The sequence below is a fragment of the Pteropus medius genome, unplaced genomic scaffold (genome assembly GCF_902729225.1).
Source record: "Pteropus medius unplaced genomic scaffold, Ma_sr-lr_union100, whole genome shotgun sequence".
Classification (NCBI taxonomy): Eukaryota; Metazoa; Chordata; class Mammalia; order Chiroptera; family Pteropodidae; genus Pteropus; species Pteropus medius.
In genome coordinates, this window is record NW_024349801.1 from 7578306 (window position 1) to 7590459 (window position 12154).

Sequence of the window (12154 nt, forward strand, 5' to 3'; positions counted from 1 at the left end):
ACCTGTTCCAGCTCAGAAAATAGCTGGTATTATTTTCAGTATGATATTCCCTCTGATTACTTTAACGTCTTTAGTCTTCTCCAGTTTCTACCAGTACCATTCACCAATTGTATGCTATGCAGCCAGGCACGATGTTAAGCATTTGGCATTCCTTATTTCATTTTATTCTTATAACTACCCTATAACCAACTATAACTAGCACCACAAACCATTGAAGATTCGCTATGCAAGTAAATTGCCTTTTTAACCAATAGCTTTGCATATTAGTACTGTATACTAACTAGAATAAAAGCTGAGGCACGCATGGCTTCTACTTTTTCTTTAGCCCTTAGACCAGTGGTCTCCAACCTTTTGGGCACCAGGGACAGGTGCTCCTATGAGAATCTAATGCCTGATGATCAAAGGTGGAGCTGAGGCAGTGATGCCAGCGCTGGGAAGTGGCTGCAAATACAGATGAAGCTTCACTGGCTCACCCCCCGCTGCTCATCTCTTGTCATGTGGCCCAGTTCCTAACAGGCCACGAACCAGTACTGGTCTCTGTCCCAGGGGTTGGGGACCCCTGCTTTAGAAAACAGCCTTTTACTTCACCAATTACCACAATCCTTTGGTACTGTTAATGTCTTCTGATTTAATTTCACTTTATTAGTTCCAGTCAGGTTTGTATTGCTCATACCAAGATGGAACATGATGTTAAATCTGAGTCAATATCTCTAAGGAATGTCAAGAAACTAAAAATGGTGCAAAGGACACTGAGTAGAATGGTGACAGTTCCGGAAACCAGGCCATGGGAGGAATAGTAAAAGGAACGAGAAGATTTAGTGTGAAGCAGATTTGGCTATCATGTGATACAGTCTTCACATTTTTCAATGACTATCATGCGAAAAAGTGCTTTAATTAGATTATGAGACTTCTAAGGGCAGAATTAATACACCAATGGATATTCCAGGAGCACATATTTTAGTTCATCGTAGGGAAAATATTTACAACTATTAGCATTGTATAAAAGTAGGATATTTTCCCTTAATAGGTTCTGAGCTTTCCATCGCTGGAGTTATTCAAACAACCAGGTGAAACAGTTGATCCTGAAAAGGGTATTCAGGCACTGAGAGATGGTTGGTTGAAAGAAAGTTCACCTATGAGTTATATAAAGTGGCAGAATGAGATGTTCTTCACCCCTCGCCACTTTTTCCCTCCAACATGATAAGTGGAGTGAGCCAGGAGAGACCTCTTGCGTGTACCCCGACCCTCCCTGGGGAACAGGATGTGGTGAAACCCCAACCCCTGCATTGTTCTCCTAAGAAGACTAATTGGTTTATCTGTGTGTGAACACACACTTCCTATGGCTTACTCAAGAATCTTTAAGTGGGAAAAAATGTGGATGTCGGGTGGGAGGAGTCTGAGGAAGTGACTCCCTTTATCTCAAATGGCTGGTTGGATGAGGCAGTGAAAGAGAAGAAAGAGTCAAGGATAACTCAGGTTTTTAATTTTGGCTAATTGAGAGGAGGATTCAAAGATGACTATGAAATCTCTGATTCGGGCAGATGGGGTGGCTGGTGTTAGTGCCATCAACAGAGTAGGGAGTACTGGACAGATGGCAGGATTTAGGGGAAAGTTAGAGGGTGCAGTCTGGGACATGTGGACCCTGGGACATTCAGGAAACAGTAGATATGTGATCCGGAGTCCAGAAAACAAGTCTAGGCAGAGTGTAGAGATTGACCATCACCAGGATATAGATGGCAGAAGCCATCCATGGAAATGAGAGCACTGCAGGAGAGCATGAGAAATGTAAATGGATCCTAAAGGAAAGCACGGGAAATTTGGGGTTAGAGTGAACGCTGGTACTTAGCAGGGGTAGACAGAGGAAGATGAACCTACAAAGAAATCATCAGTAAAGGATAAAAAGAACCTGTAGAAAGTGGCTGACAAAAGAAGTGGAAGTAAAAACGGGAAAGTGGAATAGACAAAATTGGGGAAGGATGGGAACAAGAGACGTTAAGGGGGAATCAAAGGATTAGGAAATGGGATAAGTTTGTTTTAGAAAATGCCACGCTTAAAGTCCATCTAAAATCCTGGAAATACGAGTCAGGTCAAAAGAGTGTAAGGTATAGAAAATTACAGATTTGCGATCCTCACATAGAGACCACAGGAGCAGGTGGGACTTAAATGATAGTGTGGCAAGATAAGAGGGTAACCACAAAGCCTCAGGGGAAGGGTAGGAAGAAAAACCTAGAGGGTCAAGGGACAGAGCAGTAGGAGAAAAGCATGGAAGGCAAAGGAGGCTGCGTCGGGAAGAAAAACTCCATCAGCAGTGCTGGGTTGGAAGTCAAACTGGTGACTACAAGGGCACCAGTGACCCTTGGGAGAGCAGTTTCAGCAGCCTGCTGGGAGCCATAAGATGTTCCGTTTGTTTCATATCCTGGGTAAGCAGAAGCACACTTAGAACCAAGCCATCACAGAGCCCTGTTCGGAGCAAGCCAACAATTAAGTCATGACAGAACAACGGGGCCTCCACAGCTCAGCCATGTCAGTCTGTCCTTTCGACACAGATGACCCCAGCAAAAAGAACAGGCAGAGATAAGTACTTAAGCAAGTGGGCAAATTGGGACAATCCCATTATGTTCAGCCAATGACCACAAAAAGGGGAAGACATGTCACCAGCTTGGTTCGTTTACTCATGGCTCATTCATTCGTTAACACAATATTGGGTCTAATGAGCTCAGAGACTGAGAAGGGGGACGTGATCATACAAAAGACCTGGTCTCTGCCTTCAAACAGCTTACAATATATAGGGAAGGTGGTGGTAGCTTTCATTCCATGAGAACTTCCTCCAACCGAAACACCCCATCTAGAATGCCTAATGAAATCACCATTCAAACTTTTATGAAAATACTGGAGTTAACAAGACCATTTTATGCTTCTCTGTGGAGGGCTAAGGTAAAGCTTAAGCTGAATGATAAAAGAGGATATGTATTCATATAAAAAATTCAGATCGACTGGATTATAGGCTCACTGCGGATTGTATTGATTCATTGCACCATTAACCATCACTTTGTTGTTGGTGTTTCTCCAGTCCTTTTCTCCAGACTAACCAAGGTCTAGTTCTCTATTTCCACCTGCCAATGACTTTCAATCTGCACTGCCCTTAAACTCAAACCTAAATCATCACCCTTTTCAAACATCCCTATCCTTGTCCACAGTACCTTCATTTTATCTTCTCTCACCTGCGTCCCTCGCATCTATAGTCAATTACCAAGTTCTGTGTCAAGCAGAGTCTTGTGTATGTAATAGATGTTCAAAATTTACTTGCCAACTGAATGAACGCATTTTATATCCTAGCCACATTTATAGGCTATTAGTAACCATGACTATAATAGTGGTTAAGAGCATGGCCTGGGTTTGATCTGGGTTTAATCCCATCTGTGCTACTTGGTAGCTCAGTGACCTTGGACACATAGTTCCCTCATTCACAAGACGTAAGTTATTAGGACTGTGAGAATCAAATATAAAATGCATATAAAGCTCTGAGCATAGAGATATTATTTCTCTTAGTCCTGTAGTCCACTCTCAGTGTTCATCCACTTCAATAATCTAGTATTAAATCCAAAAGAGACCAAATCCCAAGCTGATGCCAATAGTATTCAATTTTAGAACCCTAATTGGACTATTTAATAAGTCCCAGAAGGGGTCACCACCCACCTCGGACCCTTTGTTTAGATCATACAATAAAGACTTCCACATAAAATAGATCCCTCTTTCCCTCCTTGATTCATCCTCTGTTGTACCCAGTTTTGAAATTTCCAATTAAAAATTATCCAGCTCAACAAGTTTTAATGAGTGCTAGCTGTGTGTATAGGAGCTGCTTAACCAATTAGCCTGGAAGACCTTCTTATTTTTCCTCTAGAAAGCTACTTTTTAATTTAAGGAGGCCCCTCCTTTGTCAAGCTTTTCCCAGCCCCCCCACACTCTGAGCTCCATGGCACTTTGGGAATCCCCCTGGAGGAGCCTCTGTACCCCATTGCATGGCTATTGTTAGGTATGGCTGTAGCTCTCCCATTGGACTGCGATGCCCTTCAGGTGTAGGCCTTGTTCTCAGTGGTCACCAAATCAGTAGTGAATACTTGAGGTACAAGAAAGACTGGAGGGGCTTAGGGAGGCAAATCAAAGTGACCTTTGCATCTTCTACCAAGTTCAAAGGGTTGGCAGAGAAGTACAACGCCCTTCCCCAGTGAATGTGGGTCTAAGGTCAAGGAAAATGAGAAACTTCGATCCTGTCGCACGACAACATAACAGTTGCGTGGTTTTTTATTTTTTTCCCTCATTGCTTCTGTATAATACATGGCACATACTGAAGACTCAATAAATAGCTGTAGAATGAATAAACGAATGCTTCTATTCGTTTCTTTGTCAACCTTTTGTTCTTCCCTTTTTGTCTGACTTAACCTCACCCCTCATCCTTTTCTCTCATCCTCCCATACGCAAAAATTACATCCTCTCTTTCTCTCCCTCTCTTTCTTCTTCTCTCTCTCCCTGTCTCTCATCCACGAACTTCATGTATAAGAGTGTGTATGTGTGTTATCATTTTCAGTTTACAGAGGAGAAAACAAAAATTCAAAAGCCCGAAACTAGGTCAAAGATCACACAGCTAGGAAGAGGTTGTAACAGATAATATCATACTGCCCCAGATCCCTTAGCCATTTCTGTGTGTTCTAAGCCATAGTGTGCTTCACTCCCAGCAGCCAGCCCCTGCGACTTTGTCCGAAGGTTGCCCCAGGATGCTAGAGCTCATTTTGCCAGTGGCCTAGGAGAGCCAGAGTGCCTGAAGTTTAAGCCTCCCCTCCTCCCCACCACTAAGAGGCATGGGACCAACAGCTCTTAACTAATGATTGACAGGAGTGTGGGCAGAAGGACTACAGCTCCCTGGCTTGCAATGGAGACAGCTCTCATGTATGATCTGTAAATGCCTCCAGATCTGCCTCAGTGATTAAGCCAATATGATCCTCTCAGACTTCCCTTGATGCTGCACCCAGTGTGGCCTCCTCCCTTTCCTTGTCCACCTTTCTTACTCCAGGACCAGTGTTCCATGGAAGGCTTCCTAATAAATCCCTTTCTCACTGTAGGGGTTCAGAACAGCCCTCTTCAAAATGTGTCACTTTGGCAATGTGCATTATTTTGAGCTGAAGGTGATCAAGACCCTGCAGGCTCATGACAAATATTTGCCTCTCCCTTAAAGAATTTAAATTGGGGGACTTAGCAATACATAATAAGAGTTGTCACCAGAAATAACTTTTTATGACCTATATATAGGGCAGGGAAAGCTACTAATTACTGAACATCTGCTCTTCTTATCGTCCTTAAATGACCTTCCTCCCCTCTGAAGCCCCCAAGGTATTTTACCACACCCTTAGCTCAGAATCCCATATATACTTAATTTAATTTTCTGTCCCTAAATCTCTTAATGTATTTGGGGTCTTCAACTCGCTCATGTATGTGGGGTTCCCATATGTACTCATGTAATTAAATTTGGTTATTTTCTCTTGTAAATCTGTCTCATATAGATTTGATTATTAGACCAGCTGAAAGAACATTGAAGGGTAGAGGAAAATTTCTTCCTCTCCCACAAACACAAATCCTCATTTCAAGCCCTGCCTCTGGAGAACCTAGCCTAAGGCAAGGTAAATGCAGCATTCAAACCCAAGCCTGTCAGACTTCAAAGTTTTTTCCACCATGTCCTGCTTGAGATTCTACTGCAGTCATGCAGGCCTGCTCTTCATTAATTTTAGTCATTTCAAAAACCCCGGAAGCTTTGGGTAACTTGAAGACAAATAGGTGTTCAGATGCTCTGTGCTTGCTTATTTCTTCTTACTATAATTATATGTCTCTGAGACAAAAGACCTTTGCATATCTTAGCAAAATCAAATAAATGACTCAAAGAAAATAAGTTACTTTTTTGAACTTGTCCTCGTAATTGTCCTACACCTGGGTCCATAATTAAATAGACACTAAAATGAACTTTACCCTTTAACGTGATCCCTTTTAAAAATATTTTTATTGTGTAAGTAATATGACTCCATTAGATAAATTCTAGGGGAAACGTCTAGGGGGAAAACATTCAAGTGCCCCAATTTAACCCTTCACAAACTATTCCCTTCCAGTGTTTTTGTTTTTGTTTTTTTAATTGTATGACATGGTTACATCTTGCTCAAACACCTGAATCTCCCGCATATTTTCCTTTAGAGCAGTTTTGCATGGTGTAACAAGATCCTGTGGTTTTCATTCTTAATGGTTGCCCTTTGTTCCACTCAGAGGATGTACTGCAATTTGTCACTATTTTGATTGCTTTTGATATTTCATTATTTTAAATAAGAGTGTGCTGAACAACTTTGTGAATATGCCATTTTGTTTGACATGAACCCTTGTCCCTTATTTCAGATTATTTCTTTAAGAGAAATTTCCAAATCCTGAATTATTGATAAAGGAATAATATTTATGGCTTTTGACGTACATTGTCACATTTCTCCCAGTGCTCTCCCCACCCCCCCACCTCCGTACACTAAAATGTGTAACAATTTATAATACAAGTCCACCTGACAAAAAGATTAATCCAAGTCATGGTGCCTTATTATTTTTTAATGAGTTTTGATCTAACTAAATAAATTCATTTAAAATTTCTCCATTTAGTACAAAGGCCTTGAAACCTTCTCCAGAATCATACTGAACTTATGGCATTCCTCATTAAAATTACAAAGAACCTGAAAAGTACATTTTAGTCACTTTAAAACTGTATGTAGTTCCTTTCTTAATTCTCAGCTTTCTAATTGCTAAGCATTTCATTGAAGGATTAGTCAGCGGGCTAGAGTTGCCTAATTTAATCAGTCATTTTACATGCCACTAAACATAACTCAGGACATTTCGATGGCTGATGTGGGCTAACTGATGGAGGTATGTATTTTGTAAGCATTTCTGCTTGCCTGCAGCTGCAAAAAAATAGAGGACAAAGAACACTGACAAGATAAACAAGCAATAGAGGATTCTTGTTTTCTCAGTTACCTTGAAGTTTGCCTTCCAAAGGTTAGTATTCTTATTAGCTTTAGAAGTACTGCTCCTTGAAATTGATTTCCAGAATATTTGAACCTCCAGGAGATCATGTCTTTCTTATTGGTGTCAACCACAGCATTGCTATTTTTTTTAACATGCTTAATTGTCTTGTCTTTTTTCGCACAAGTGGAAAAGTACAAAAAATAAATTCAACCTGGAATTATTCTGAAGACCATGGGTACTTGCTAGTATACAGAGAACAGAAAGATTTAGACTGCTGTTACATTTTTCACCCAGCCTGCCCAAAGAATTCTAGTGAATCAGTAGAAAACCCATTCAGTCTTACAGCTGCATAGTTCCAGGTGATACCAGACATGTATATAGGTAAACATCCCATTGATCAGCTGGGTTTTCTACCTTTGAACTGTTTGTTTTTGTTGGTTTTGTGTGTGTGCGTGCGCGTGTGTGTAAGAGAGAAAGAGCTTATTTTCCACAGCTTTTCTGAACTCCAACAAGTGCCAACTTGCATTTTATTTTAAGAGGGAAGAATTTCATCGTTGAATTAAAGAGGCAAAATAGACTAGTCACTTTATATTCCATTTCTCTGGGAATTGGGAAAACTCATTTGTTTCAATCCATGCCCCATGTTTGCCTTCACCCTCAGCAGGTTTGGAGTGATGGAGTGGACGTGGGGTGATGACATGCTGGCAAATGATTCTGCAGCTGATGTCCTTAACTTTGGCAGGATCTTCTAGGTTAGGATAATTCTAGGTAATCCTAATTAAAGCCCTATCTAAGCCCAAACTTCACACAACCAAACAAACCAGTTTTAGAATCCATGGAATTTAATTTGGCCTCACACTTGCAGTGAAAAAAGAAACACGAAAGAAGGAAAAAGGTGGCAGCTTAGGGCACACTGCCAGCTTGATCCAAATAAGAAACATTACCAGTCTCGTTACAGATATGAAGACAAAGGTTCAGATGAGACACATGGTTTTTTACAACAACAAGGCAAACTGAAAAGTTTTCAGCCCTGGTGAGCCCTTTCAATATGCACACACAGCGGAGTACAAAAATAACCTGGCTTTGTCAGCTTCTTTGCACATCTAAGGAATAAGAGCCAAAGTCTAGAACACAACCAAACATTAAACTCAACGAAATTTCGTTTAAGCCTAAAGAAACCTAGAAGACTTTCCTGGATACAATGAAACAAATGAAATACTGCAGGTTTGCTTATTAATATTTATCCCGGGAAATTAACAAAACCATGGTTTAGATGCACTTCATCTTCCCCGTCCCTCTCACGCGCACCTCCTGAAGAAAGCAAACCAAAGGAATGCAGTGAAATCCACTTGGGGATGTGGTTTCATTTACTTCATGCCAAGTGTTTGATTTTTAAGCCACATTTGAAAAAGTCCCACTAAGACAAAGCAAGGACCAGATCCTGCCCTGAGTGAGAGTCGCAGAGCCGTCCGCTTACCTGTGATTAGCACCGCCTTTTGATCCACAGGTAACAGCTCTTGACAAGATAAGTAAATATACATGAGGAAACATGACAGGGAAAAGAGGATCGAGCTCCAGAAGAGAGACAGGCTGAGCAGGCAAAGTCCTCCCAAGAAGCCTACCAGGCAGATCACCTTTCTCCCCACCTGCCCTGGGCTCTTCTTGAGTTTGCAAAGGACTAGTCCTCCCAGCACTGCGGTGACAGCCAGGCAGAGATACACCATCTCAGAGAAGAAAGTGTTCATTCTCAGAGACTCCGCTGCACTTTTTTGTCCTCAGGGCAAGTGGGCAAATGCTGGCTGGAGGCAGCCTGGTGTATGTGAACAGAGAGGCAAGTAGGGGTGGGTGGGGGAGGGGGAGGAAAGCAGCCCCAGCACACTTTGAATGAGCCTGGATTAATCATACACATACAGGCACATATTTCCTAGTGGGTAATTTAAACCAGCGTGCAGTTTGATATGAATACCACAGCTCTTCCTATTTGATTGCTCTCCCCACAACCGCACATGACACACATGCATTCTCGCCCACAACAAACATTCATTAGTTTTTTAATGACCTCTGGAGAGCTAACTAATTGGATAATTATTGACAGAATTGAATCTGAACTGTGAATTCCAAAACCTCTAACTTACAGGAAAACACGCTTTCTCCTTAGGCATCTGTGGTATGTCTGTCTGTCTGGTCTTTTTTCTGACGTGTGTGTGTGTGTCTGTCTGTGTGTCTGTCTGTGTGTCTGTCTGTGTGTTTGTAAATTCAGGCAACAAATGAGGTTTGGAAGATTCTAGAAGGGGAAGGCATCACTGATTTTGTCCATATCTGCAGGACTCCCACCATCTCCCACCTGAGTCAGACTGAAGGGTGGATGGAGAAGGAATAAAGAACTAGAGGAAGAGACTCATGGCAGATGAAAAGTGCTTTGGTTTTGCCAGAGGGGAGATATGCCAGGATGAGATAATAACAATGATAATACAACTAATAATGGCCCACATCTATTTGTACTTATTTGTGCCATTTATAGCTACTCATCCATTCATGCTCTCTATTGAGACCCCATTCTCTGCCAATCTCTAACCAAATTGACACTCATCAGTCAATATGCTCAGTCTCTTTGAGTACAATATCCTTATGACGGTAGCTTCTATTATTATAGTAATTTTATAGGTTGAGAACGCGAGTCACAGAGAGGTTAAAAGACTTGCCCAAGATCACATAACAGTGCAGTCAAGCAGCCTTGTTTCACAGCTTTATGCTCTTAACCACTTTAATGCCTGTCTTAGGCAAAAAAATAAAAGACAATCAGTATGTTATATACTAACGCATACCTTACCTTCATTTAAACCTTAGGAAACATTTCAAGGTAGATATTACAACACTCTCTTTAGAAAGAGGAAAACAGAGGCTGGGAGAGGGTAAGTAGTGGATTTGGACCCACACTCATGACTTACTGGGTCAAAGCCAGCACTCAGAGCTGTGATACCTTATATTATAGCTGTGACCACCAGTGACAGTGCTGACTGCCCCAAGAGGTGACTGAGCCACTGGGACTTATAGTGTGCCCTGTGTGTTGCAGGCACCTGGCAGGGAGGAATGCAGGATTGACAAGGAAAGTTCTCACTTTGAGGTCAGATTATTTATATTCAAATCCAATCTTGGCTCTGCCATTTACTAACTAGGTCATCTTGGGTGAGTGACTTCACCTCCCTAGACAGACACCCATCCCCTCAGCTATCAAATAATAAAAATACCAAGGTAAAGCACTTAACACATCCGGCCTGGAACACCAGAAGGAGCTTCATAAATGCCAGCAATTTGTATTTTTTTAATCAGGGCAGTTTGGAGAGAGGAAAAACAAAATTTCCTCCTACCTTTCTAAGGTGTTCTGCCTGGACTAGTCAAATTAACATGAGACAGATTAACAGGAGAAAATAACCAAATTTATTATGTATATATATGTGGGGGTTCTATAAAAACATGAGACTTCAGGACAGATCAGGTAGCTAAGGCTTAAACGTCATCTTGAGCTAAGGAGAAAAGGGGGATTGTGGTTTGAAACTTCAAAAGGGAGGAAAGAAAATCACGTGGAGATGGAAAAGCAAATGTTAGGTAAATAAATGTTTGCTGGACCATCTTTAACAAAGGCACACCGAAAGGACTTTGGGTTTCTCCTTGTCTGTCACACACTAGTTCATATTTAACTATAGTTACCTATGATAAGGGTGCCCTTCCTTGAGCAAGTCCTCTATCTAAATTTTTTTAAGTGCTTAAGACAAAGGTCAAGGGTTTTTCCTGAGTTATTTGTTTCTCAAAAATGACAAATTTAAAATAATCAATATCTCAGAAAGCATATTTTGGCATGGCAAACTTTGCTTCCCTTCACAGGAAGAACAAGAAGAGTACAATTAAGTGCCCAATGGAATGTCGACTTGTCCTAAGACATGGCTGAAGTTAGCATGAGTTGAGGGGCAGGGAGGAGGAGCGGGGAGGACTCCAATTACAGACAACCTGGGGGAGGCAGGGCTGTGGAGGGGATGTACCCACCATGTAAGAAGTTTAATAGCACTTTGGACAGGGAGTCGGGGAAGCTGGCTCTGGCTTCAGGTGAGTCTTTGGTGAGTCACTGTCCCTGGCCAGCTCAGCTGTAAGGGAGCCTACCTGGGTTCAGGGCTATCTCTAGACCCAAGGAAGACCAGGTGTGAACCATCTTGTTCTGTGAGACTGCAAGGAGTGATGACAAAGTCATTTAGGAGTTCTCTCACGGGGCCATGGCACCTCTTGTCTGCCCTCCCAGCCCCATGGACATCTGAGGTGAGGAGACTTTGCCAGCTCCAGGCCGGGAAGCTTAGAGGGAAGAATCTGAAATTCCCTTTGGCTAGCCCTGAGATCTCCCTCCCTCCACACACCCTGTTTACTCATATTAGCTGTGGGCACACCCATCCTAGACGCAGGTACCTCTCACAGGCCTCTTGGCCTCACCAGCCAGGAAGATTCAGACAAACCAGCCCTGGTGTCAGATCGCTTTCCAGGTGATGCTACAGGGTGGTTATGGCTCTTTTCTGGGGGCCTCGATACTTTGTCAGTGACACCTACACTGGGGCTGGGGTCAAACATCTACGTGGGTTTCCTGATGGTCCCATGCACTGGAGATGAAGCAAATCTCCTGGTGGCACCCCATGTGGCTTCTCAGCTGCTCAGTTCTGGGGCTCCAAAGGAGTGGGTGACAGCTGTCATGAAGTGGAAGTCTAGGTGAGGATGATTCTTGCCCTCTGATGTTGAAGGAGATGCACAGTTAAGAATGTGGGCTTTAAAGCCTCACAGAACTGAGTTCGAATCCTGACTTTGCCATTTTACTAGCTGTGAGGCATTGGGCAAGTTACCTGCCCTTCCTGAGAGTCAGTTTCCGCCTCTCCGTAAAGGAAACCCAGCTCCCTAGTGTTGTCTTTAAAGGTGAACCACATAATTCTTGCATTGTTTCTGGCACTGACAGGACAAGAGCCACTTTTCTCATTGTTGGGAGCACTCACTGCCTTAAGAGGACTAAGGTCTTTATATCCTGGGCAGAGGTAGAGATTCTTGCCAGCTTCCTTCTCACTCATTTATTTCTTCATTCCATTCA

General features: G+C 42.4%; 1 protein-coding gene across 3 annotated transcripts in view; it reads right to left on the minus strand.

Moving 5' to 3' along the window:
• The window catches only part of HSD17B2 (hydroxysteroid 17-beta dehydrogenase 2), a 50052-nt gene extending 41173 nt beyond the window's left edge, over positions 1–8879 (minus strand). Inside the window, exon 1 of one of the 3 annotated variants that reach the window (XM_039888807.1) lies at positions 8516–8879. In XM_039888807.1, coding sequence (XP_039744741.1) covers positions 8516–8783 — 268 coding nt within the window. In that variant the 5' untranslated portion in view covers positions 8784–8879. The remainder of the gene's footprint in view (positions 1–8515) is intronic. The other 2 variants (XM_039888808.1, XM_039888806.1) reach the window with 2 other exon arrangements.
• Positions 8880–12154: the final 3275 nt, after the last annotated feature.